Genomic DNA, 27,577 nt, shown 5'->3' with positions numbered 1-27,577 from the left:
TGGTCTTGTATTACACTGGCTTTAATGTTGTTACTGTACATTACATTCAAACAATTACATGTGTAATACGGGGTTAACTTTTCACATTAATACTGAGAAAAAGAAGAGAGAATCACAGTCAGGTCTGCTCAGGTAACAAGGACATTAATAAAATATACATGTTTGATTTCTGTGAATGTTCAAACTTTTGTCCATCTCTACATTTCTTTCAAAGACTGAGGCAGAGTGGACAAGAGTAATAGAGGGTCTGATGTCCTAGCTGGAGGTGTCCTCATCTGCTGCACTGTACTGTGGCACAAGCTGCTTCTGTAAATACAATGACATGTGTAAATTAATTGTATATAGATCAGTTTGAGCTCAATGTAAGTATATGTGACCACTGAAATACAAAAGACAACTAATTTTCCCCTTTTGTTCAGTATGATTACTATTGTCACTTCACAAAACACTTCAGTTAAGTTCAGATAATTATTGTTCTTCACGCTGAACAGACACTTCATTGCTGTCTGTCCTTTGACTGTCTGGTAAGTTTTGCATTTTGTTTGGTTTAACAATTGAGCCAAAAAGAGGAGTGCCAACTTACCTTTGTGAGTATGACTGTGCTCTCGCAGTGTGCCAGCTTGTGAATTAGCATATCTTGCACCCAGCCACTGCAAAACTGTTCATGAGCTTCTAGGGATTTGTAACTTTTAAACTATTTGACGATTTAACCAACTTTTTAGCCAAACAAAACAAAAGGTAAGCTGGCAACTACCATAGCACCGTAGCAGGCACAGGCAGGTAACAGAGTGTGTTCCTCTAAAGATGGCGCCCCCATCCCAACACACAATGAAGCGTGACATACCTTCACACTCTCTACTCTTATTTTCAGGTGATTATATACTAATTAAAACATATTTATGAATATTATATCCCATTTCTGCCAATTCTCTTCCGCTAGATGCCACTAAATTCTACAAACTGCACATTTAAGAGCCACCTGTAGGCTTCTTGCACCTGATCTAAATAGGTGCATCTATGTGAGCAAAACATGGAGAGGAGACAGTTGAACAAATGAGAATGAGCTCCACTCGTGATAAATCTTGTGATAAATTATCTCGAGAAATGGGCCTTTTGTTTTCTCGATATAACAAGACAAATTAACTTGTGATCTCAATATAACAGCATTAAAAAATAATTGCATACTGCATAGAATATACACACTGTCCCTGCAGTACCACATGTCGACCGCTAATGGAGGAGGTAGCTACACTAGCTTAGCCGAAAAATTGACTAACTATGACATTATTACGAAAGAATAGTTAACCCACAGCATGCAGGTCCCTGGATTGGTCACTTGGTCACTCCACTTGTCTGCTGTACTCAAATTCGGTTTTTACATACACATTTATTAACTTTTATTATTTTTATATTTTATGATATCCACAGAGTTTCTCACTCACTTCACACTCTTCTCCTCTCTGTGTCTGCTCTCATCAACTCTCCTCACCACGTAGTTTGGGGGAGGAGCAGGACTTAACATATTTCCTCCAACAGGAACTTCCGCTACGCTGTATAACCAATGATAAACTAATGTAAACAAAATCAGTCTGACAGGCACATGAGTTAACCTAAAATATAGAATAAAAGTGCTAAATAAAATATAGCCATTTAAGAGGGCGTGAAAAAAAAAAAAAAAAAACACCTCACAGGGGCCCACTGCAATCACTCATAATGCAAATAGGCAAAAATGGCAAAAATGGCCCTGGTACAGGGCATCCAACCTGTACCTGCTGTCTGGAGTTACACCTCACAGGAGCATGGTAGTGTATGACTGTAAAGAAAGACAAAACGAAAGATCAAACAGAAAATGTACTCTTGTTTAAGGAATAACTGTGCTCAATGAAATATCAGGTAGTTTATTAATCATAAACATAATGTTTTGCTCTTTCTTTTGTATAGTCCATAGCGTTTCAGCTTTCAGCCTGCATTTGCATATGGACTTCTTTCGTGAGAAGGCTTTGAGGAAAAGGCTCAAAAGCCCCTAAACAACAAAGAATGTGGACTTGTTTTCATTTTTCCCCCAAAATCCACCCATACACCACACTTCCCTACAGCAGCTTCAAATTATCATTTTCATGGTATTCCGAACTATTTGTTCTTCTAACAGTATGTGCCATGTTGATTCCATACAAAGTGCTTATAAAAGTGAGAATTAACTTATTAATATTTTTCTATCAAGGATTTTGTTAACATTTTGTCAACATTTGTCTCACTGACATCTTTCAGCATACAATGGACACAATACAATATCACACCTAACATACTGGAAATTTAACAAATAATGAACCAGAAGTCCTTTAAATACTTTGAGGAATCATACATTAATGCATGTTTGCTGTAACCAACAGTTTTCATCGCTTGTAGGTGTTGGGATGTGTGAATGCACAGGGTATACATGATTGAAAAAAAATATTCTCGGTTGTTAGGGTCTTAAGTTTTTGGCCTAAGGGAAGTGTCTTGAAGAAATGGTGGAGAGGTTGTGATGAACCTCAAAGAATGTTATCTGCCAGCCCACTAAGTGCCTCCAGGAGATGGCTGCCAGGGAGTAGAGTTGGCAGTTGTTCTGTGATTTTGGATTCTGATTACTTTTGACTACAAAGGTGAGTGATTCAAGAGAACAACTCAATTCAAAAGGGACTGGAAAACTAGGATGAGTGTATCTCTAAAGCTCTTTTCTTGGGATGTTTTTTTCATAATATTCATTATTACACATGACAATTAAGCACTTTTTCATGTTGGCTTTGACGTGTACTATGCTCTATGAGTCTATTAATAACTGGAACATTTTGAGTTAATAATGTAATAGGTAGAGATAGCAAACTCATGGCTAAAGTGCCTTTTATACCTCTGTCAGACCAATGCTGTGACACATGTGGAGAGGACAGTCTGAATTCTAACCTGGCTTTGTTACCCTGATCCTGACCTTCTGATGCAGGTTTGGCAATGCTGCACTTTGGTTGGAGGGGGAGAACATAAGCTTCCACAGGATTGCTAGAAACTTACACTAAAAGGTTTTATAGTTATTACATACTATAATATTTTACCAAATTGTGTTGTTTTCTTCTCTCAACCAAAAATAAATACTTACTGTAGTTACTGTAGTTTGTTGCATTATGTGACACCAAATAAATGAGCCCACTTCTGCACAGTCTGCACTGTAAACTAGTGATATGTATGGAACTACGGTTGAAGACCAGGGTGTTATGTGACCTGTAACGAGCAGTGGGATAACACTGCTAACTGTCTGGTATGAAGGAGTTGTGAATGCATTAAAAGAAAAGCATTCGTATCACAAAGTGGCGTGTGAAATATCTCTTTCCCAAGGTCTGGGTTAGTTAGGTTTAAACAGCTCTGGCATGCATTCAGCCTTATGCTAGTGGCAGCATGAGAGAGACTTTTTAGACAGCATTTCAAGAGATGCATGAGGAAATTCTCCTGCTGTTGCTGGGAAGAACTTGTTTGAAGCATAATGCTCTTGTACTGAAGTAAAAAATGTTATTAACTTTAAGCATCCAGTGTACTCAGCACAGTGAACAAGCCCTGTGCTCAAAGCTGTCAGCAGTGCATCCCATTCCTCTCCTTAGTAAACATTAGAAAAAAGAAACCAGCTCTGTAACAAGAGGTCCCAGCAGGCATGCAGCCTTACAGCTCAGTGAGTTAGCCAGCAGTTGAGCTGACTCAATCTGTTTGACTTTCTCTGTGGGGCACATGGAGCCCTGGGCAGGCAACAAGGTCCTTGGGCTTGGCCCACATTGATCTGAAAATTCAGCGCTGGACCGCTGGCCAACTCTTAAATATTTGGTTTTAATTACTGCCACAACCTTTACTCTGGCAGGTTACTGTTGAAACATAATCCCCAAGGGGCTGCACAGCAAGGGCATCACACCATTATTCAACCATAGAGGGGATGGCAGCCATTCCCTTACCCAGACATTTTTTATCTGGGAAATGGGACACAGCCACAGCACACTATATAGGCTGCCCCTGACAAAGAGCAATAGAAAATAGTGAGATGAGAGACACTCCATAACCATTAATTATACAGCAGCTAAGTTCGGCTGAGGAGCGAAGTTTATCTCTCTGGTGGATTTGGTGGATTTTTGAACTTCTCATTTGATTACTTACCCTGTTCACCTGTCTGCATCAACAGCCAACAGCTGCACTGATGAAGGTGAATACTGTTCCTTTCACAGATATATAGATGATTTTATAATTTTGCCTCTTATTGTCCACAGAAACATGGGGGAAGAGAGAGGAATCTGATTGTAGATCAGTCGCCTGAGGGTAACATCTGCCTGTGTGTGAGTCTTCTCCTCAGCAGGGTCCTGACAATGACTATATAGGACATTTCTCTTGTTCACTGTGGCATTAATTATCCATTATCATCACTGAGGTAAAAAACAAAATGCATTTTCCTTTTGGGATTTATTTGGACTATCCTGCTCAAGAGATCCTTTGTTATTTTTCCCGAGGCTGCAGCATCCCATGATACAAAAGAAATGTTTTATGGTGAGGGCCAAAGAAGTTTGCCTTCAGCATGCATTTTTAAAAACTGCCAATGGGATGTAACAAACTTTTGGCGGAAGTAGATACGGAGGTATGTTAGGTGTGAACAAAACATTTCTCATCAGCCTACACTCTCTGCTACTTGCATGAACACTGTTGGAGCCTGATCTACTATCTTTATTAAAAGCACTAATATCCTGAATGTTTGTTGTATTGCTTTCACAGCATTACCCATTACCAGCCTCTCTTTTTTGCTGTGGAGAAATCATTATCCCCCTTGGTGTGAGACTAAGAAAGCATGAAAGGGTGGGAAAGTCAAAGTGTGTTTTACATATTGGCTTTTAATCCTGACACTCCAATAATTGGACTCCATCACATGTATCCTTTGATGTATTTCTGTCTTCAAAACCACAAAGCTGTGTCTACCCCACGGACCATGCAGAGACAAAAAGCTTTCCGATGGAAACACAGCTCCTGTTTTTGTTACCTCTCCAAAACCAGTGTGTACCACTCTCACAACAATGATCCCCACAAATCACACTCCTAGCTAAGCCTTGAGTATGGGGAGTGTGTTTGCTAAGGGGGTAAATATCGTCTATACCTGTGATCCTATCACTCTCTGATTAAAAATGTCAGTGAGGCCCTGGAGGTGACAGATTGCAGGGTTGCTGGCATCCCTGGGTATTTTTGGTGCAGGGACAGGTGCAGCATGCCTAGGAGACTAGGAGGGAGGAGTGTGCAAGAGACAGGGAGGGAGGGGAAAATGGAAAACATGGAAGGAGGGAACTGGGAGCAAAAGCTGCTCATCGATGGCCTGTGGCTAGCCTACATCATCCACTACCTGGGCCAGGCTCCAGAGCTCATCTGTGTCAGGCAGAGAGGCCTGATTCTCTCAGCATGATTGTAAAATGCCCATCGCAAACAGGTTCGTGAGAGGCAGCAGACAACACCAATCAGTCTGACAGAACCAGTACAGGTCAGATATTTAGCACTGTTGGGAATCAAGTAGACTTACATCTACATCAACTCCCCTATCCTCCACATGGAACCGATGACGCAAATCGAACAATCCCTGCACGACTGCCAGGACGACGTATGACTGTGAGGAACAGAGACACTGCTGAAGTTCATCAGGGCCCCCTCTAAACCCAATCCATCTGTTCCCACTGGTCACTTGACTCGGACTTGTCATTCAAGGGACAGTACAAACAGTCATGCCGTCTGTTTGTACCATGCCACTTGGAAAGGTTGACACTGTCTCTTTGATATTAAAGACACATTTTCATAGATAGATAGATAGTCTCAGGCACCCCAGCAGTAAATGGTTAAATATAGTGGATTTTCATATTTTTTATACTACACTATCCCTCCCAAATTCCAAATAGGTCAGTTCCAAATATATTAAATTTGCATTTCTGTTATTGGACAGTACATACAATTTGTTCATAAGAACGGTCTGAGAGGGAGTTGGACATCTCTAAGGTCTAACTGACCCCAAACAGAAATAATGTCAGTATGTAGGATAACATATTGTGCATGTCTTTGTTTGTGAATGACTTTTTGGCAAACAATAGTTGTGCAAAGACCATATAACCTAAGAGCATGAAAGATTTCCCTATTTGGTGTAAATGTTTTACAGTCATTACTGTATTTTGTTACCTTGATCAAATGTGTAAGCCCAGGTTGTGGCATAAGGAATGGTTTTCACTCCAATACTTTTCTATATATAGGGATTTAAATATATTTGAAGGAAGTAAATTAGTTGATTTTGCAATTATTATCATTATTTCCAGAAATATAGGAGTGGGGATATGTGAGGCCCAAAACAATGAGGAAATAAAGTTAATATCTAAGCCCAGCCTAGCTGGGCTAAAAACAAAGGTACTGACTGGCAGTGTCTGGCATGGTCCAATATCTGAGGAAGGCTGGCAGAAGTTGGATTTGTGTTTATGCTTTGTGATTAAGATACCCACTGCCCATAGTGTGTGCCCTTTGGCAGGCAACCCTCTGAGGTCTCACACATGGACATAATGATATGCCATGGTGACTGGCGTAGCGCCACTGCCCATTGCCTCTGGTCATGAAAGACAGGGAAATCATCAGGGGCCACACTTGGCATAAACCATCTCACTCTCACATATGGACAAAAATGGAATCACAGATGACAGGCACTGCAGTCTAAGCAGTCTGTGACCATGTGCTGGTTGATGTCTTGGGAAAATCCATTTCAGAGATGTGGGGGATAAGCATTGCACAAGGATAATCCTAGATTATTTCCATGGGGATTGCTTAGTATACTGCAATCAAGTGCCCCAGAATGAAATGTGTCAAAGTGACCTAACCACCTCTATGGACTAAGACAAACCTCCCTTTCAAGACGGATGCTCTTAACAAGGACCGACCGATCTGTAGTCAATGGAGAATGTAGTAAGAATGGTTGATTACGACATACATGGCAAGTTTGATGGATAATATTTGAGAATCAAATAAAGTGGGTCTGGAAGAGATTTAGCACCACATCATAAAAACAACACACAGAAAGATGTGATCAAAAACAGACAAAGACAGATAAAAAGAGATATAAAGAGAAGGTGGCAGGGATACAGTGACAGTTACATAGTAAATATTGTACACACACACACACACACACAAGACAGAAGCAAAGACGACTAAGGAGAGCAATCAGACCAGCTGTAATGACTGAAACTAAATTATTGATCAGTTTCAAATTGATTAGCTCATAACAAAGAGTGTTTTCGGCATTGCTTTTCTATCGTGCAGAGCTGTCAACCCCTGACAAGGCCACTCCACATCTAAGGCATCACTGCAGAGGGCTCACAGGCTTTTATTGCTGTCAGCAAGCCCTGAGCAAAGCAGACACTCGCCTTTCAAACTCATTAGCCAACCCTGACGTGATGAACTCATCAAAGGCATTGTAATGAATAGGAGATGTGAGGAACCAATACTCTCTCACGTTCAGCGATTCCTGCTCTTCCTCATATAACCAACATGATATGAAGTTAGCCCATAATGGAAACTAAATTAATTGTGAGTGTGTATTTCAGAATGAAAGTGTGTCAGGATTGCCACAGAGGACAGTCACAACAGCTGTGAATGTTTGGATGTGGCTTCCTGGGCCTGGGCCAAGTTGACAGCCACATCAGTTGCTCTGTGCGGTACACACAAACATGCAAGCACTCAAAATCACACGCATACAATGATAAGCCAGAGAGAAACACAGACACTCTGTGCTAGTATTCAGACAGGCTTTACAAGCACAATCACAAGCACATACACACAGGACAATACAATACAATACAATACAATACAATATATAGGGTTCAACCAATACTGTATATAGAGACTATAATGGCCTGCAGGAAAATCAGAGTTGCAGTCTGCAAAACCTGCACTAAGATAAAATGTAAAAGAGAGAAGGTATTATAAGAAGACAAATCTAAATAGAAAATGAAAGAGTTAAATGGAAAAATAAAAATAAGCTAAAAATTGAATAGGACAGATAAAACATTATAGCACAAATTATAGTGCAGCTACAGCGAGATATGAATCAGATAGATAGATAGATAGATAGATAGATAGACAGATAGATAGATAGATAGATAGATAGATAGATAGACAGATAGATAGATAGATAGATAGATAGATAGATAGATAGATAGATAGATAGATAGATAGATAGATAGATAGACAGATAGATAGATAGATAGATAGATAGATAGATAGATAGATAGCAATGCCTGTTTGTGACCCCACACCACAGATTATTGCCATAACATTGGTGTATGCTTTCCCTCTACCCCCACACCTTGCCGGCATCGGATTAAGGAAGGTTATAGGGAAGGTGTCCGACAGTTTCTGTAACTGACAATCTGACATTCACACCCACTTTCACGCTCTGATTGGCCAAGTGTACTGAGGTGAAAAAGGAGCCAGGGTTTTAACTTCCCTCTCAACAACCAAGTGCAACACCATGTATGTACTCCAGGAGACTGGAAAATGCGCACCATTACCACCGTGTTTGCTGTAAATGATATCATGTCTCCCCTCTCTTTAAGGCAAGCAGCTTTTCATTCTGCCTCCAAATGTGGCCATTCTGAACAACTATATACACATTTGATTTCCAACAAGGATGGACAGCATGGCATACAAGCTACTTCTTTTTGAACATAACCTGGTCCTTAGTGTGCACTTGAGTTATAAGTAGTTCGACCAAAAGTGATGATTTTTCCTTGTCAGATTGTTTCAGTTGAAGAATTTTTAGATGCCTTAGATTTATCTTGGGACCCCTTGGGGTCATTCCCCAGGCTGGAAACCATTGATGTAGTGAATGGGGAATACATGAACAAGGGAGTGATTTTGGACACTCTTGTGTCCTGTCATACAGTGGTGTCAATGCTGTTTCAGAGAATAGAAGTGTCGAGGAGGCACTGAACAGTTTTTTATGTTTGTTATATTCTCTAGGGAAAGCCTAATGAGGGATAAGACTTATATCCTTTTAAGTCCTTTAAGAGCATTAGTCTGTTTGTAGGTCAAGTGACATTGTGTTAATTTTTTCTTACAAAATGACCAATGAAAGAAATGTATAGCACAAATATCAGTTGTCAGTACCTTCAGTTTAAGATCATCACTGACATGTATCAGCCTTCAGAAATTCTTTAACAAACCAACACCTATCTAGATATATAACACATTTTGTGCTTCACCCCACTAACTGCTGTGCACACACCGTCACTCACACACACACACACACACACACACACACACATACCTCTCCTGCATACTGAGGAGGCATATGGGGTCAGCATGCATTCATGGGTGTCTGCTCTGTGACGAAGAAAAAAGAAGCTGGGAGCACGAGTGGAAAGTGGATTGGAGGCATATGGAGTATTATACAGAGGTTAGAGAGCAAAAGTGTAACACATTCCTCTATTTTTCCTCAGTGGTGACAGCAATAGATATCTGTTGAATCCTGACATTTAATTTCAGGTTCAGCATTAATGTGAGTGGAAGTTGATGGGAATGCAGGGAGAGAGGACATTGTCTCAGTTGGGTTGGTTGGTATCCATAATTGTAGTGTAAAACAGCTGCAGAAATCCACTATACTGAGATCTGTATCTGTTTTAAATGGATGTTAATGGGTATGTAATGGGTCCTCAATTGGATGCTCTACTGTAATTGAGAACCCAATTTAGGAATGTACTCTTACAATAATTACTCGTTGTATCCTAATTCCGTACTATATACTAATTTTAAGCAGCTATATATTGTATTAACACAGTAAAAGTGAGAGTTAGATGAGAGGATTGACACCATCATCATATCTGTGCAATAAAAGAGTAATAGCCAGCAGCTGGTTAGCTTAGCTTAGCATACAGTTTAGAAATGGACGAAACAGCCCCTGTATCCTGGCTTGTTATACTGTATCTCTTTTGTTTAATCTGTACAAAACCGAAGTGTGTTGCAGTTTGATGGGGGTTATTTGCCAGGCTATTTATTGGCTGGGCACAGTGACCTCCTGGTCTCGTTTTCACCATTGGGTTGCCAGGCAACCAACAGAGACTCCAATTAGTCAGTGGCTAGAGTTGCAGACTGATTGATGTATGTCAGTGCATGTATGGCATCTTTTCCTATTAGTACAAATAATTGAGTACAGAGATTTTCAGTATACTGTGAAAACAGTATACTATGAGAATTAGACATGAATATATAATTTGTTGTATGGAATGAGACACAGCCAATCTGTATTTTATTAATAAGTTTCTATTATGATACTTTCTCACATTCAAAATTACAAATCCTCTTCTGTGTCAATATAAGACATTTTAGAGAAAGAGAAAGTACCTGTATTTAACTGTTGATACTGACAATTTACCCAACCCACAAATATCCAATGAACCTCTGTGTGCATCAGTATAAGTGTAAGTTTATGACACTGTTGGGAGAAGCCACTGTATTTAGGTGTCCACACCAATAACTCTCCACAATCACACATGTCCACTAAACTTAGTTTGTGTCAGTATGATAGAATATTTATGGAAATGTAGACAATATAGTGCTGTTGCTCCTTCTTTTCAGTCATCACACGCCTACAATGACCACCTGAATACTGACATTGGTATCTGTTTGATTGAAATACAAGGAGACAAGGTGTCTGTGTATATGAGAAAACCTTCACAGAGAATACTCTGTCTAAGCTCTTTATATTTTCTGTGACTAGGTGTCCACACAATTATTATGAAGCATGAATCGGTATTAATATGAATGTTTATGGGAATGAGGGAAGTAATGCACTGTAGACTAATAATGTTAGCTTAGTGATTAGGAATCCGTATTTATAATTCACCACACCCATGGACTTCAAATAAACCTGTATCTGTATCAACATGACAGGAAGTCATTTGGGAATCAGCGGAGAATATCTATTGTGTCAGGCTGTTACAGTCTGAAAAGAATAGGGCTTGACTCAATGAATAGGTTTTCATTTTCATAATTGGCTATGCCTTGTGTCTCTGTGTAGTTTTCTTTGCAAGCTTATCACAATAACACAGAGTGATAATCGGCTGTTATCTCAATCCCCAAAACTCTCATTTCAACAGAGGTTATTAAAGAGTGAAATAGTTAGCCATATAGCCCCTCACTATATTCCACGCACACACTCGCTCTCAGATAGAGTATGAAATAAGAGGCCTCTCAACTATTTAATAACCCAATTTAATGATGATGATGAAAACATATTCCCACTTACCTTTTCATCTAAAACGTGTTATGTTAAACTCAAGTAGTCTGAAATTATAAAAAAGGTGGGGACATCAATATTAATAAACAAGCCTCTGGGCTGATACATCAACACTGTCCTCTTGTGGTGGCATTGATTTAGAAGATGTCCCCGTCTGTTTGTTGCCTGAGTCCAACTGTCCCAGATTTGTGTTGCTTTGCCAGGATGCCTTGACATCTGCCAGACACAATTGTGCCCAGCTGTCCCGAAAGGTGGCAGCAATGTGGCATGATTTGCAAGGAATTTTGGGTTGAGGATGCGCTGGAAGAAAATTCAGTTTCCAACAGTTGGATGGTACACCATTAGGTCATATTTATTCGTATGTCCCTCAAGGAAACAAGCATGCCACCTCTGTTTTGTACAATCTTGACCAGCTAAATTATAAAAGAACAGCCCACTGTGTCTCTCTCTTACACAACATTATGTTTTTTATTCACTCCAACAACATGCATGTTACTCAGCAACGCAACACATTCTTTTGGATCCAATCTTTCATTTAAGATAACCATTTCCTACACAGTCAGATCACCATGTATCTTATACTTTCTTCTATACTTATATGTATCCTTCCTCCTCTAACCATTTCTCTAGATCTTCAGTGGTGATTTCAGAGATGTTTCTGTGTGTGTGTGCCTGTGTGTGTGTGTGGGCTGGTACCCAAGTCATCCCAAATGACCTTGCATCCTCATTATTCTTTGCAGCCAGGCACTTCAAAGCAAGCTGTGGGACGGCGGAGTAGAAATGACGAAGTGGTGTCTGATCTCACACTGATTCCTGCTCTGACTGATACATACATGCATGCTGCTTGCTTGCACTAATATAGTCAACATTATTACGAGGGTAGGAAGAGGAAAGCCTTTAAAGTTGTCCTCAAAAGAGGATGCTGTGTTTCCAGCGATGTAAAAAATTCATAACATCTTGCAACACATTTGCTAATATCACTCAATCGTAATTCAGTGGGCTACCCCGTGTTTTTCCCACTATGACTCCAGCAGGCTGGCAGTGCTTTAAAGTCAAGGAAAAAGTAAGATCCCACTTTAAACGCTTGGTGGTCTGTTAAACAGCATTGATTCATAAATGGGGGATGGGACTAAAGGCTGATTCCAGTAAAGGGGTAAGAGGATGCTTGTGGCCCTTATGGATATAAAAGATACAGACACAATTCTCATTTAGAAAATAGTAATTTGTGTCTTTAATATTACCTGTGACATTTCTCCTGGCATCCAGCAGAGATGATTTCATGAGGTAGGGGTTTTTATTCACAAGCTACACCGGAGATAAATCATGTAGCTGGTCCCCAACAACCATCCCTTACCCTCTTCTCTTTCACACATATCGCCCTTGCTCACTCTATCTGCCTCTCTGTTACCCCATCTCTCATTCTGTTAGGCATGACATGAAAGTGGTAAGCCCCACTTCTCTACACTAGCTGGTTTTGGGCTGTTCTACAGAGCGGCTGGCACATCACAGCACCTCTGCCTCAAGAGATAGAGTCATTTGAATTGTATTCCTCAGCCCACAGAGCGCTACACTGGATATTATCATCAAATGGGCAGCAGTACCAAGAGTCTGACACACTGGTTAAATTTGACATCTTATGTAAATTGAAGAGTCAACATTTTTGCTGTGCACGCGTATGAGTGTGTCTCGCTTGTGTGTTGAGAGAGGACATGTGAGTGGGTTGTAGAGGCACAGATCCAGCAGTTTGTCTATGTTGCAATGCAAGTGTGGTGCATCGAAAGAGACGTGCAAAAGGGGCCAATCTGTTTTCCCACTTTTCCGGCAGTTCTTATCAGGTAATTACCGGCTCACCCATGAAATACCAACATGGTGCTGGTACACTAGTGATGGTAGAAAGGCGACATAGGTCATCTTGTAATTATGACTCCTTCCTTCTGCCTTTATTGTCTCTGCATAATCAGCTCCATCAGGGCTGAAATAATTGATTCCCCATTTATGCTAATGGTATGGATCTGGAGCGTAGAGGAGCAAATACTCAGCCATGTTGTCTTTTGGGTGTGACATTTAAAATGGAATGAAGAAAGAGTTAGATTCCAGTCAGACAGCAGGATGTTTTTGCTCTGGCCTCAGTGACAGCCTTGAGTATAGGCACCAGGTTGCACTTGTACTAACCAGACCAGACATTGAACAGGAATGAGACCTTCAGATGTATTTCATCACTGCCTGTTTAGGGACCTTTACTATTGTGTATCAACTGATTAGATCGCACTCATGCATGCAGAGCCTTACCAATTAATCCCTCCACCAACCAGACTGTGTAAGACTCTAAACACACACTCACATAGGCAAGACAGACCCAGACAGGCTTGCTGGCACACCCAGAGAGATACATATGTGCAGATTTGCAGAGAGGCAAATTTGCACACCAACAGTCCAAACACCCACACGAAAAAGACACACACAGTCATAAAAATGCTACATGTTATTTGTGAATAAGATCATTTTATAACAAAATAATCTAAAGTGAAGGTGTGATGTCTTCCACCTTTGGCCTGCCAGATAATGTCGTTTAACCATATATGAACCATACATTACTATAATGAAGGGGGTAAATTCAGTTCAGCATAAATATATACTGTACTGACAATCAAGTAAATATGTAGTACTTTTGTCAGACATACTATCATCCTCTTAAATGTATCATATCCATATTTTGTTTTCAATTTGCCCTTATAATCATTATTTTTCAGACACCCAATAACTCATTTTGTAGAGCAATTTATTTGTAAATATTTTTAATTAAACCGCCCTTGGTTTGGCTCCTATGAGAATACAAACCTCATCAAATTGCAAAATCACACTCCACAGACCCCTTTCATTCAATGGCAATGTCACACATATATCTGACAAAAGCTTCATAAAACGTATCAATCCATAGCCTCACAACTACCTCCGATTGCCTTAGTTCTTTAATGTCAGTCACCTGTCAGTCCACAGCTGATAGGCTGGTAGAAGCCCAGCGGGTTGCCTGTGGCAGGTAAAGGTAGCACTCTCTCATGGGAATTAAAGTTTTCTAGGTACTGCTCATGAGCAAATCACTTGAATGCCCAGTGTCCTCTTCACAGAGAATTACTGTAGTTAAAATGTAGTAAATGTAGTAAAAAGATATTTTTAACATTGCAACACTTAAAATTAAGTGAAAACATGTTCAAAGCTGTATAAACATCTGAGTCCATCTTAGCGATGCACTCAATTTCATGAAATCTGCTTCAGCTGCCAGCCACTAATTCCCACCAAGCCAAATGGGCACTTACTAATGGCCAGTTAACAAAACCTGCACACCAAGGAGCTTCTGCCATATTGTTCTCTGGACAGCATTCTCCCTAGAGAAAAACCCTCAAACAAAGGCAACATGGTGGAGAGGAAAGCCATGACAGCTCTATCTCATTCCTCCCTGCCACTCACATGGCACACATCAATCACAGCCTGCTGGCCTCAGATCTGTGCAGCTCTCTGAATGCAATTTGTCACAGGTCCTTAGGCGCTGACATGCTCCTAAAAAGCTCAACTAATCTGCCTAAGATAACAGTCTTAGATTTCCTTGGTGGGTGTTAATCAAAATGATCTGCTCTGTGTCCAAGAAATGACCACTGGTCACTATGAGGATGGACGTTGTAATTAAGCAAGTCGTTAAGCTAATGGGAATGGATGAGCACAGAGGATGAAACGATTTTTGACACTTAAAAGAAAATGCTCCTTTAAAAAAAAGACTAATATCAAGTTTGGTTTTTCAGTCATTTATGAGAGCTCTGATTTGTTTGTTTTTTTCTGGCAAAGCAGTTTGACAATAATAAAAAGGAAAAGGTGAGTAAAAAATCTTAATCTGAGATTTGATTCTAACTTTAACATTGTAACTTTAACATTCTTTTTCATTCTTGGACTTGATTACACTCCTCTTTTATTAGGACTTTTCATTTCGGCAATAGATTACTCATGAATAAGAGTCTACATTATTCAGTGACTGCTGGTATATTCACCAGCCAAATGCCTCAGTCTGCATGGTGAAAGGATACTCCAGCAAAGAGGATACATGTCACCCCTTCAAGAGCAATTGCCATTCTCAGTGAGCCCTCCATGGGAGCAAGCTGCTGAGAGGTGGGTGTGATGGGCCCAATTTAATGCTCCATTATGCAAATTGATCATCTCAATTGACCATCACTCTGGTAATAGGACGGGCTGACTGGGTGCTGGGGGGTGTTTTAAAATCTTTAGAAAAACATCAGACCAAAGTCCCAGTTGCTAAAAATAAGCGAGGTAAGTAAAAACATGAAGAAATGCATCACAACTTCCACCAATGAGGCATGACGGAGATGAGTGACAGGAAGTTAATGGCTGTCTTGGTGACCGACTTTACTGACCAGTCACATTTAAAAGTCACCTGTCTTGTATTTCCTCTATGAGATATTAGGATGTAAGTATGAAATACAGCATTTACATAATGAGTTTCAGCTTAATAATATTTTTGCACTCCTATTCACTTGTGTTACGGCTTTCTACTTCGATTTTTCCCCTCCAAGCTGACTCCTCTGTTGATAATTCCATAATTCCAAATAGATTAGAGGAGCAAAGCAGGGATATTTGTTTTCATTTCAATCTATCTTGGAGTTGATATACCACAAATTATGCATTGTAGTGAACTCAAATTGAGTTAGATATTCCTTATTTAATGGGGAGCTCGAGTTTCCCTCAGAATGGACAGGGTGCAGGAAAGTCAGAGTATGGGCGAATTAATTTTGTCAGTGCCTAATTGCATTTATTGGCCATGCCTGGCACCTCCTAATCCTGGATTATGATGATGCATTAACAGCTGTGACTGGCTGTTTACAAGGCATTTATTAGCCGGTGTCAACATAACGAGACAAATTCCACCTATCACATTAATCACCCCACTGCCAGGACTATGTCACTGCCAAGAGTAGAGCCAGATGACGCATAGGCCGGGGCTGCGCTGAAGCTGCTTGCCATTTTCCTGCATTAGCCATTGTTATATAGCAATCAGAATACCTCTTCAGTAACTGTCAGCCCAGCAGTGAAGTTGTGATGTGAAATTCGAAGTGAATAAAGAGCATTGAATCGAGGGCGGGGTTAAAGATAAGCAGAGAAGAACCGTGGGATCAAATGCATGGTTGAGTGCATCAAACCACAAAAACAATTTTCCCCACATAATGCTTCTAATTGAAGTCAGGTCACTTAATTACAGTCTGAGTATTGTTTACTGTGAAACCATCTCCTCTTCCTTTTTGTCTGTCCATCTGTCAATTTCCCTTCGCTCTACCTATCTCATTTTCATTTTCTCTCTGCTGCCACAAGAATACACAACATTCAAAAAAAAAACAGGACTGTATGGTGAGTGAAATATTATCCCATACAAAAGGAAATATGAAATTGTGAAGATTGTTTCATGAATTACGTTTCATAATCCATGATCCAATCTGAAGAATCTTCACTGTTCTATTACTATCAAATGAATGAAAACATTTGTTCTAATATGTCTGTTCACTCAATTTAGCTTTAACAAAAGTACAAAAAGATATTTCATAACTGAACTAGTATTCTGTTTAATTCAGCAGCTTTTAGAATTCATGTTTTAGTCACGCAGCAGGAGGGACATTGATTTCTTTCTTTTTCAAGTGGTCCCCAAAAGTGATGTGCAGCAATTAAACATGAATCTGCACGACAGACCTGACAAAACCATTTGAGAAATGACATCGGAGAACGTCCCGCTGGCCTTGCCTTAACGATGGTAAGGCTTTGAATATTGCATTTTGTGCAGACACGCAGGAATCATCAAGTGAGATCACCAGGTAAACACTTTATCTGTGGAATTGTCTGATTCCATTTGAAGAACAATCTCTGGTCTCAGACTTCGTGCCTACATCACTCCTCCGATTCTCAGGCCTGTCTAGATCTGCTGGACTTGACACATTCATACTGTCAGCAAGGAATGCTCAAAATCACCTGCAAGATCAAAGTATGATGGTTGTTTTTCCTTTGAAAAACATGTTTCTTTCCCATAAAAAACATGACTTTGGAATAGACTTCCAGGCAAAGGGGATTTTTGCCAATCTGAGACGTGAGAGTATGTGATAAACATTATCTTTGAAATCAATATAGAAATGTATGAAATTAGTCCAAAAAGTATATCAATATGAACAAAACTATCAGCACTAGTAGGTGAGTGCTTAACATACAAAGTACAATACATTTTACACAATCAAAACTGATAATGCCATGCAACTTGTTCCATCTTGCATTTTATTACTGCTAACATTTAGATTCATTACTTTCAAGTTTTACGCATCAAATCATGCTTTGTTGATTGCTTTTAAAAGAAAGGATGAGACTGGATTGTAAACTACATGCTCTCTGGCTTCAAAAATGAATGCGCTTTAGTGATAAGGACTGGATGAGAGGAAAGGAGATACAACACAATGCAGCGGCACATCTGCCAGCATGAGCTGTTTCACTGCGTGCACGGTAGTCTGTGTTATGCTGTATAACTCTGATGGGGTTCACTGGCACCTTACAGTTCACCTATCACCACTAAAGTGTGAACACAGGATCACCTCTCCTGTGTTGGACCGTCCTCTAACAAATGTACAGAAATAAATAGACAGCAAAGTATCAAATTATTTCCAGTTAACAAACAGCCAGACAGTTGACTATAGTTTGGCGCATAGGGAAATACATATCACTACCTTGATTAATGCTGAATCATGGTATGGAGATAAGAGTGGTGAGTGGAGTGCGTCAACTTCCACCAGCCTCCAACTCTTCACCCTCACTCTACCCCTTTTTCGGGAACAGCTCCCTGCCATCTGTCAATATTGGAATGCCCTGGTGACTTGCAGTAGGTTTATCCAAACCTACATACATGACTGCCTTTCCCTGTCAGAGACTCTGCTGTGCATGAACCCTCAGCCATAACCAGCCACTGGGCTAGAAAACAGTGTCAGCCTAGCCAAAGCCTCATTGATACCCATGAAAAATATCTCTTAGTAGTGTTATTGACCCAGGACACAATCAGATGGTGGGCTGTACATTGGCCAGAAAGAACACAGTAAAGTTAAAAAAGCATTACCGCCAATGAAGCCACTTTAATGTAATGAGGCGATGTTTACCTAAGTGCTATTTAATTGCCCGACTTCTCTCTGAATCTTTCATGCAACTGTGTGCTGCAAACAAACATAACACAGCACTGGCAATGTCTCCTTATTAGTTATTCATGGCTTCATTTGCTTCACATCTCTCTTCATTCTTTTCTGTGCAATGCTGAAAGCGAGCAGAATGTACACACTCAGTTGAAATCAGTGAGTAGAGATGGCTCCTGCACAACCAGTGAGAAGAGGCTTCCTTCATGAAAAGTGACTGATGAAGTAAACAGGACTCAAACAGCACAGTGGGGATGCCTTGTTATGAACGAATAACCAACAGTGTGTGTATAGACTGTTGTTTTCATGTAATATCAAACGTCTTGCCTCTGTATGTGATATTATGAATTATACTGATGAAGGGCCATAAGTCATTTCCTTTAACAGAAAGAGGCTGGATCATAAAATGTGCCTCTCTTACCTCTGATACCTTATCTTTGCTGCCCCCGCCCCCTCGTAGTCCTAATAAACCTTGTGTAGGGCTCATAAATCAAGTGCATGTCTCCCTAACAGATACATGATGATTAAAAAAATGTATGATTAAAAAATCTTGTTCAGTTCATCTTGAGTGTACTCAATTAAATAAACCCATCTTGTCCAAGGCATAAAGGACAAACCTCAGCAATGTCATTTCACCCCTGTCAAAAACAGGCATAGGAAACTGAGGCCAAAGAAGAGAAAGTAATAGTTGAAATACTGAAATGGCTACTGGTGTGGCATCGGGGTCATGGACCAGCTGTGACAGAGACCTCCAAGGGTCTTTGACTTTGACCGACAGCAGATTGGGTGGACAAGGGCGAGCAATTTAAGCTCTGGTGTGTTCTTAAATTGTAGCAGTTGTTAAGTATTATCACATAGGAGAATAACCGACTTGCAACTTAAAGCCCCCCCCCCCCCCCCCCCCCCTCCCTCATTAATAGCATTTACATCTCAACAACATATGGCGTGCTACCTCCTGCATCTTAACTATGCTAACATTAAGAGCTATAAAATCAGCTCATCTGTAATTATAAAACATTTTGTGTGTCATTGGACTGACCCTGTTCTTGCAAGGCCAAATTTGATTGATAGTTAAAAAAAACATGTTTGCAAAATTTTGAAATAATAGCATTCAATCATGTTGCAATTTGTGACTTACATTAATACTTATTGAATGGATCTTGTATGAATTTCAGATCATTTGGAGTTTTTTACCCACACAATTCATGAGATTACATAGTACAAATGGTAATGCTTCATATGTGAATGTTATAATCATGGAATACAGTCTTAAGCCAGATCCTCATCCAGAATAGCAGACCTAGATCTATGTCTTACCTCTACTCTGAATTAACCTGAACTCCTTATCTACCTCTATGATTTCAGCACCGACCACTTGTGATGACTTTCTCCCTGCTCTTTGGTTTTTAAGCTATTCTGTGAAAGATCAGTGTCTTATTGGATTTCAAGTGAGACTGGTGCTACTGACAGACACTTCCAACTACCTGATACTTCCTTAATACTTCCTTACACATCTCCATAAAAGGACCAATTTGAAACATGCTAGCAAAGGATTTTAGGGCTATGAAATGTATGAATAATATTGTAAAAAATTCTATAAAATATCACAGCTCATATCATTTAAAAATCTTTTTTATATAATTTTATCATCTGTCACATACTATTTAAAAAAATTCTTTTAAAGGCTAAAATTAACATTTGATTTTAAAACAATTTGACTATTTTTGTGTACAAGTTTGGCATCATCCAACATACAACCACAATGTTTCAAAATGTATAACTTACCTATACTGTAGTGACACAACTTTGTCCTGGATAAAAACTTGACTTATATTTGTCCTCTACACTTTATTTATATAATAATATTATCAAACATGGCCAGTATAAATATCTCTTAAATGTGTTTCTTTGTGACAATGTCACTCCCAGAAGAGCCGATTATGCAAATCTAACAAAATGTCATATCATAGCTATCATATTATTACTCAAAGGTTTACTATGGTGTATATTACGCATAACATAAGATTCATTTGTATGTGGGATTCAGTTTGTGTAAGCTCTCTCTCTCTCTCTCACACACACACACACACACATACACACTGCAAGCAGATGCCAGAACAAAATAAAACCGGAGGGTCTGTGGACATGTGCAGTGTTAAATGTTGGCATTAACTGTCATCTAGTGGCCAGTACTTGTATTGCAAAAAAAAAAAAAAAAAAAAACATTACTGGCAAGATCAGTTAAGGATTTAAAGATGCTAAATTTTGATTGTGAATTTCTAAAGAAAGTGTGTACAGTCAACAATATCCATAATTTAAAACAGATCTTTAATTAGTCATTTGCTAAAATGTTGTCAACTGGACATTTACAGCCTCAATCTCAATATCTTCAATATCATATGAAGATATCTCTATGTATTCAAAGCCAGTAATTTCAATTCAACAAATTGAAGGCTTACCTCAGTCTTTATCTCAAAACTCAACCCTGTGCCCCTTTTGTTTGTGCATGTGTTAATCACTCTTTTCACATAACCACTCTGCTTTCCAAATGTGTGTTGCTGAGGGTTTCCCAAACACACCTGAAGGTTATACCTATAGGAATGTAAAATGTGCCTGGTGTTCAATAGCATGTTCATAGTCACATTGCACTATACATTATCCTCTAGTTTACTATGATATTTGCATGACATGTAAACTTGACACATTAAAACAAAACCTGTCATCACCACTGCATTTGCAGGAAACCGATATCTTCTGATTACAATATTTAGTTTGCATGGTTTAACGTTTCTCAAGAAGAACCGGTTGGTCTCTTTGTCAATGTTGCATTCACGTGTTTTCAGTAATATAAGTAGTCGGTTTAAAAAGTACATTATTGTCTCAGTTGTTTGGTTTACATGTTTGGTAAACTTGCAGAAATTATATTTTTTAACATGGCTATGACGTTTTTTAAAGTACGACCTATTTCACTGTTCATTAATTGTGACAGTTAGGACACGGGAGGTAAAGACAGACAGTAGTGTATACCTTTGTTGGCTTATGTATGTAATAATTGCTGTGTTCTTACACTGATGAACGAAGTGTTTTTTTCAAAAACTACCTGGCGCAACGTTGGCCCGTTTTTACTGTACCTAGGATGTGAGACAGTACGTGTTTTCATATTACGAAAAAAAAAAGTTACGGTGAAAGAGCTGCCGAAAGGCACCTGAAGGCAGCAGTAGAGGGGGCGGCGCTGATCCAACTATTGCTGCATGAGCACAGTGTGCGCACCCTGCTAACGAGCCAGCCAGTGTTAACAGGCACTAAAATGTCGGGGAAGAATTTTCGAGTCAGCGACGGGGACTGGATTTGTCCTGATAAAAAGTAAGTGCCCCTCAAACATGAAATAAATCCCTATATTGAGTTGAATGTAGTCGCAGACTTCTAAAGTCTCTGCTTGTGCTAACAGGCCAACGTCAGCTAGCTAGCGAGGCCTCCTAGCGTCTAGTTTAGGCTAATGTTGGCTAGATAAGTAAACTATTTACCTAACATCCACCATTTTATCTACACTAAACAGAATAAACACGACATATCAATTGTGGATTTAAGGGTGCGGTTTTGGGTTTACGCGTCACCGACTTTGAACATTGTCAGTATGCGCTGAGCTAGCTAGCATTAGCATGTGTGGGTTGGGGTTTTAGATTGTCCACTCACTGTCGTGGCGGATGTTTACTATGTTGCAGAAGCCAAGATGTCATGAGTGTACAGTCCTAACTCGGGGTCAGCAATATCAGGTTGCGAGTGCTCTACATTACAGATAAGCCAGCTGCAGTTGTCAGTGCATAGGCCTGTGACACAGGATGTTCTACGAAACACTGTTAGCAAATGGTGTAGCACATGAAAAGGGAATAAAACAGACATCATCCGGCAATACTTGCTCGTAACACACTTATGCCTGATTAAGTACGCATCAAGATCAAGCCAAATCTGTATCTAACGTTACATTATGTTTTGTGCTTTTGCAGGTGTGGAAATGTGAACTTTGCAAGAAGAACTAGTTGTAACAGATGTGGCAGGGGTGAGCCCGTTTCTGTGCAAATGATTATGTCTTGCAGAAGCATAATACATCCTTTTCAAAAAGCTGTTGTACTGAAGATCATTGTTCTGTTTTCACAGAGAAAACCACAGAGGCAAAGATGATGAAAGCAGGAGGAACAGAGATTGGGAAAACTCTAGCTGAGAAGAGCAGAGGCCTCTTCAGTGCAAATGATTGGCAGTGTAAAACGTAAGTGTTTATTTTGAACTGCAGTGCAATCATTAAATACTTTTAATATTTGTTAGAGTAAATGTGTTTTTTTACTTGAAGGTGATGCATTTGAATGTACATTTAATCAGAGAATTTTAAAGTAATGAACCAAGGAAGTAAGAGAAAAAGATTTGTTAATGGGTTAAATATGAAACTGTCTTTACAGTCGTTAAGTTTTAAATGTGTTACAGAAATATCACCGATGTCTATTTTCCTTCTCTGTTCTTTTCATAAAGATGTGGTAATGTGAATTGGGCCAGGAGGTCAGAGTGCAACATGTGTAACACACCGAAATATGCCAAGCTTGAAGAGAGAACAGGTAACCCAACAAATAAATAGTTTGCCAGTTGTTGGTGTGCTTTTGAATACTAGTTATTGATTTTTTTTTTAAAACCTCTATTATGTGTCCAGGGTATGGTGGAGGATTTAATGAAAGGGAGAATGTGGAATACATTGAACGAGAGGAATCAGATGGTGAATATGATGAGGTGGGTACCAACTGGTGCTAAATGATCAATAATGTAATGATTCGCAATTGAAGCATTATTGATTAATCTGTCGATTATTTCTTGATTAATCGATTAGTTGTTTGGTCCATAAAATGTCAGAAAATGTTGAAAAATGTTGATTGGGTAACGTCCTTAAATGTCTTGTTTTGTCCACAACCCAAATATATTCAGTTTACTATCATATAAGACTAAAGAAACCAGAAAATATTCACATTTGAGAAGCTGGAACAATTAAACAATTAAGATAGCAGGCTATTAATTTAATAGTCAGCAACTAATCGATCAACCAATTAATTGTTGCAGCTCTACAATTTTTATTGATGAGGATTATGTTCTCTTTTTGTTGTTACAGTTTGGTAGGAAAAAGAAAAAGTATCGTGGGAAGACCAACAGCACATCCTCCTCAAAAGAAAGTGAAAAGAAAGAAGTGCCAAAAGATGAAGAGGAGGAGGAGGAAGATGATGAAGATGACGAAGAGGGTGACCTTTCCAAATACAAACTGGATGTAAGATTGGACCCTCAAGCTAGAAATTCAGAAATATTGTTATACTAGCTGATAACAATATTAATATAAAAAAAACCCAAAACTTCCTCTCCAGGATGATGATGAGGAAGACGATGGAGATCTATCAAAGTATGACCTGGACGCCAGCGATGATGACGACGACAAGCAGGCTAAGAAAAAGGGCAGCCGCTCGGGCTCGTCCCGTTCTCGCTCATCCTCACGCTCCTCCAGCTCCAGTTCACGGTCGAGGTCCAGGTAAAAGGGTACAGGTCAAGGGTAACTCCGGGCAAAATGTCAGTATCAGCTCAATCTTCCTTCTGATTTACTGATCAACATCAATTAAATGTCCTGTATTGCTGTTTGTTGTTTTCTCTTTTCTTAACCCTTCTCCTTCTGTGGTGTAAGAAACTTGATGTGAATAATCTTGAGTTGTGTAAACGTCGGGTTTCCGGATGTCTATGCGTTCAGATGGAAGGAATGCATTGTTCATATTGTAATCTTGAACTAGATAAATTAGATGAACTCCATTGAACTTTAGTCTAAATATATGCTCAACAATGATGACATACAATAAGGAAAGAATAGTGTTTCTCCTCTAAATATATCTCAGTGTCATTAAGTACTGAAAGTGCAGTTCATTGTCACATCTGTGCCATATGAACCACGTAGCTATGTTTGTTGTGAAGAAAATATTGGAAAGGTTTTGTTTTTTGTCTTTCAGGTCCCGCTCTAGGAGCTCATCTAGTTCCCGATCTGGATCTCGCTCGAGGTCCCACTCCAGGTGAATGAGGTGACATGCACTCTCTCCCTTTAGAGAGTGTATGTATGGAGCAGAAGGCTCCAGAACAGACTTAATTCTTATCTTAAATTTTAGCAGAGACTGCATAGTGATTATTTACTTTTTCCCTTAATCTGCAGATAGTCATATGGTTCGAAATCACAATAAGGAAAACTCATAAGCTTTTATTTTGGTTTTCATTCACCTAATGTAGGTTCATTTCAGGTTTAAGTTTGGCCTGAATATAAATAGTACCTGAATTGAGTTACTGAGGCTCAGAAATCTAAATAGACTAATCTAGGGTCTTCATCAAGCATCCCTGCAGAGTGGTGCCCACTCAGTTAATGTCACTATATTTAAAAGTAGTGAAACAGAGCCTTAAAGTGTCTTGAATAAATTTTCCCAGTACAATAAATCTGTAGCTCAGTGCTCTTATTCAGAGAAGCTTGATAAATACCCATCCTGGTGGAGCTATTGCCTTGACCCTACTGACCTTAGTGCTTGGTTTATTCCTCCAAAAGATCCAGCTCCAGGTCTGGAAAGGGCTCCTCTCCCCGGAAGAGGTCCCGCTCACCTTCCTCCTCACCTGAGAGGAGACAGAAGCGCAGTCGCTCCAGGTCCTCATCTGGAGGGAGAAAACGGAGGCGTTCTAGATCACGTTCGTCCGAAAGGTTTGGGTTTCTGTGGAATACCACAATGGCACTGATTATTATTAGCCATCTATCGCCTCGCTTATGGGAATTCAGATTTACAGAAATATGTCCATATTTTCCATTTGTCATAACGCTTTACATTTTTATATCTTGTGACCTTTTACTTGTTTCAAGTATGTATAATTGAATGTTAATAGTTGAGCCTGCTGACCTTTTTTCCCTTCCCATGGTGTTTGTGTGATTTCAGGCGCCGCGGCCACTCCTCTGGATCCTCCCATTCTGGCTCCAGTTCAAAAAAGAAATAACTTTATTACAGCCTTTAAGACAAACAAGAAAAGGAACCTTAGTACAAGTGCATGTTATGTTGCAAGGAAAGCAACAACATCCATACAGTATGCTGTTCATTTTCATAGAATCTCCAAAGTCTTACTTCCCTCAGCAAAAAAAAAAGACAGCAACATACTTCTCTCTGCCGTTTCCCATCATTACATGCTCACTTCTTTTTTTTTTTTTTTTTTTTTTTTTAAATCCACATACACCCCAATCTGTGACAAATGTCTGTAACTATAGGTGTCAAATAAACATAAATGTTTGGTCCTATAAGAAAATCAAATATACTGTGATGAGGCTGTATCCTATTTTAAACCCATTTTACTCTCAATATTAGTGGCAGTACATTTTATTCTGCCCATCTTTGGGAAATTAAAAAAAAAATGTATTACCTTTTTATTTTCTTTGGCCATTGAAAACATATGAGAATGTGTTTGAAAAAAGTCAGTTTTTCTTTCTTCCTGTCGTTTTTTTTTTTTTTTTTTTAGTAAATGCATTCTTCATTTTTTTTTTTTTAAATAAAAAGTGAAGTACCTAAGCACCAATTTAAAATAACAGATGTAGCAATGAATTTTGGCTGTTTGTTTTATTTTGTTGATAAATATATATATATTTTGTGTTATCAAGGTAAGTATTTTACTTTTTGATATTCATAAATGGCAGAAAGTTCAACATTATTTGGTTTAGGTGTTTTGTTTTTTGTTTTTCACAGTTGTGGCCTATTTTACAACTTAGTTATTCCTCATTTGTCACTTGGGAAACCAACTAAGTCAATAAATGATAGATTTCAGTGCTCCAAATTAGTGCTGCAAGAGTAACAAAAATCCTCCTATGTCCAGATTAAAGGTAGAATGTGGCAATACTGTCTTTTTATTGGTGAAACAACTAAAATGTACACGTGTAAATAAAATCCTGTTGACATTGTTTCTTGTTTATTCTCTGTGTTTTGATTTGATAAGTTTGAGAGATCATGAGAAAAACCCAGCTGCACATTCAGCCCCGTTTGGATGCTTGCTAAATTTGACATAAGGAATTCTTATTTAATGATATCTCAAATACAAAGTTGTATTAAATAAGGTAATACATTTCATAAGATGGTCTGATAAGATTTAACGGAACATTCCGGTGAAACTACCAATGTGCAGTGGAAAGGATATAAATCAACGGTAACATCTCAAAAATTAGCTAACTGTTACTTAGGTTACCAATATCAGTTGGGGAAATTATATTGAGACAGTAATATTACGTTACGCGGAACTCATGTAAGCTTCCTTAAACTTTTGTGTTTAAGTATTTGTAAGCATTTACTTGTATTTACGTTTAGTTTATTTTCCAATAATGCAGGAAGGACATTTTTCGATACTATCATAGAAATTTCTGAACAGCCCATGAAGTAAATTAGACGTTAGGCGACATCAGCTAGCATCGTTATGCTAGTGACATGCAGCCGTTAATCACGTCACCGAATTTTCTAGTTAACGTACTTAACGGTAACGTTGCCGCGACCAGTTACCATTTCGCTTTAAACATTAAGTTACATTAGCTTTGTTACTTAGAAGAGAAAACAGAAGTTCTGGCACACCTTTTGGGGGGGATTTCGACGCCAGGCTTAGTTAAAATGTTCAGCTATCTACTGCTAGTAAGTTAGACAGGTGAGTTAGTTAATATGAGTACTTGAATACTGAGCAATGTGTTGATGCGTCACACATTTTGAGTTGTGGTTCTTCTTCTGATCAACAGGTGGCGCTTCTTCCTTCTACTTTAGTATGCTGAAGTCATCTAAGTTCAGTCAGGTTATTAGTTGCATTACGCGAAATTAGACTACAATACCTGTCACTCATGGGGTCTCAGGCAAAATCTCAAGGCTGGATAAAATAAATAGTTTGACCAGAAAGTTGTTTTTTTGTTGTTTTTTTTTTACATAGTTTGACAATGTTGCACTCGTGATAAGCTTTCTGCTTCCTATATGTCTGTATGTTGCTAGCAGAAAATAATATATAT

The 27,577-nt window shown here is 39.1% G+C and overlaps 1 protein-coding gene and 2 long non-coding RNA genes across 3 annotated transcripts; 1 reads left to right on the top strand and 2 right to left on the bottom strand.

Moving 5' to 3' along the window:
- Window positions 1-25,169, bottom strand: LOC122988472. The gene is made up of 2 exons (XR_006404806.1): window positions 25,087-25,169; window positions 1-306 (listed from the first exon to the last, which is right to left on the bottom strand). It is a non-coding gene; the product is annotated as an uncharacterized LOC122988472 (long non-coding RNA).
- Window positions 21,713-26,500, top strand: zranb2 (zinc finger, RAN-binding domain containing 2). Its single transcript, XM_044360790.1, has 10 exons — window positions 21,713-21,879; window positions 22,521-22,573; window positions 22,672-22,780; window positions 23,038-23,120; window positions 23,213-23,289; window positions 23,663-23,815; window positions 23,910-24,070; window positions 24,537-24,596; window positions 25,115-25,264; window positions 25,494-26,500. The coding sequence occupies exons 1-10, from the start codon at window positions 21,824-21,826 to the stop codon at window positions 25,549-25,551; spliced, it is 960 nt and encodes a 319-aa protein (XP_044216725.1). The 5' UTR covers window positions 21,713-21,823; the 3' UTR covers window positions 25,552-26,500.
- On the bottom strand, window positions 25,188-27,244 carry LOC122988470. Its single transcript, XR_006404805.1, has 3 exons — window positions 27,159-27,244; window positions 25,458-25,563; window positions 25,188-25,274 (listed from the first exon to the last, which is right to left on the bottom strand). It is a non-coding gene; the product is annotated as an uncharacterized LOC122988470 (long non-coding RNA).
- Window positions 27,245-27,577: the final 333 nt, after the last annotated feature.

The sequence above is a fragment of the Thunnus albacares genome, chromosome 9 (genome assembly GCF_914725855.1).
Source record: "Thunnus albacares chromosome 9, fThuAlb1.1, whole genome shotgun sequence".
NCBI lineage: Eukaryota > Metazoa > Chordata > Actinopteri > Scombriformes > Scombridae > Thunnus > Thunnus albacares.
The sequence above is the reverse complement of the archived record's forward strand: the minus strand, read 5'-3'. Positions and strand labels throughout refer to the sequence as shown.

Excerpts from the sequence above, each read along its gene's own strand:
- zranb2 (XM_044360790.1), top strand. The coding sequence starts at position 21,824 with ATGTCGGGGAAGAATTTTCGAGTCAGCGACGGGGACTGGATTTGTCCT. Across the intron at positions 21,880-22,520 it reads TGGATTTGTCCTGATAAAAA|GTGTGGAAATGTGAACTTTG; the intron begins GTAAGTGCCCCT and ends GTGCTTTTGCAG. Across the intron at positions 24,071-24,536 it reads AGTTCACGGTCGAGGTCCAG|GTCCCGCTCTAGGAGCTCAT; the intron begins GTAAAAGGGTAC and ends TTTGTCTTTCAG.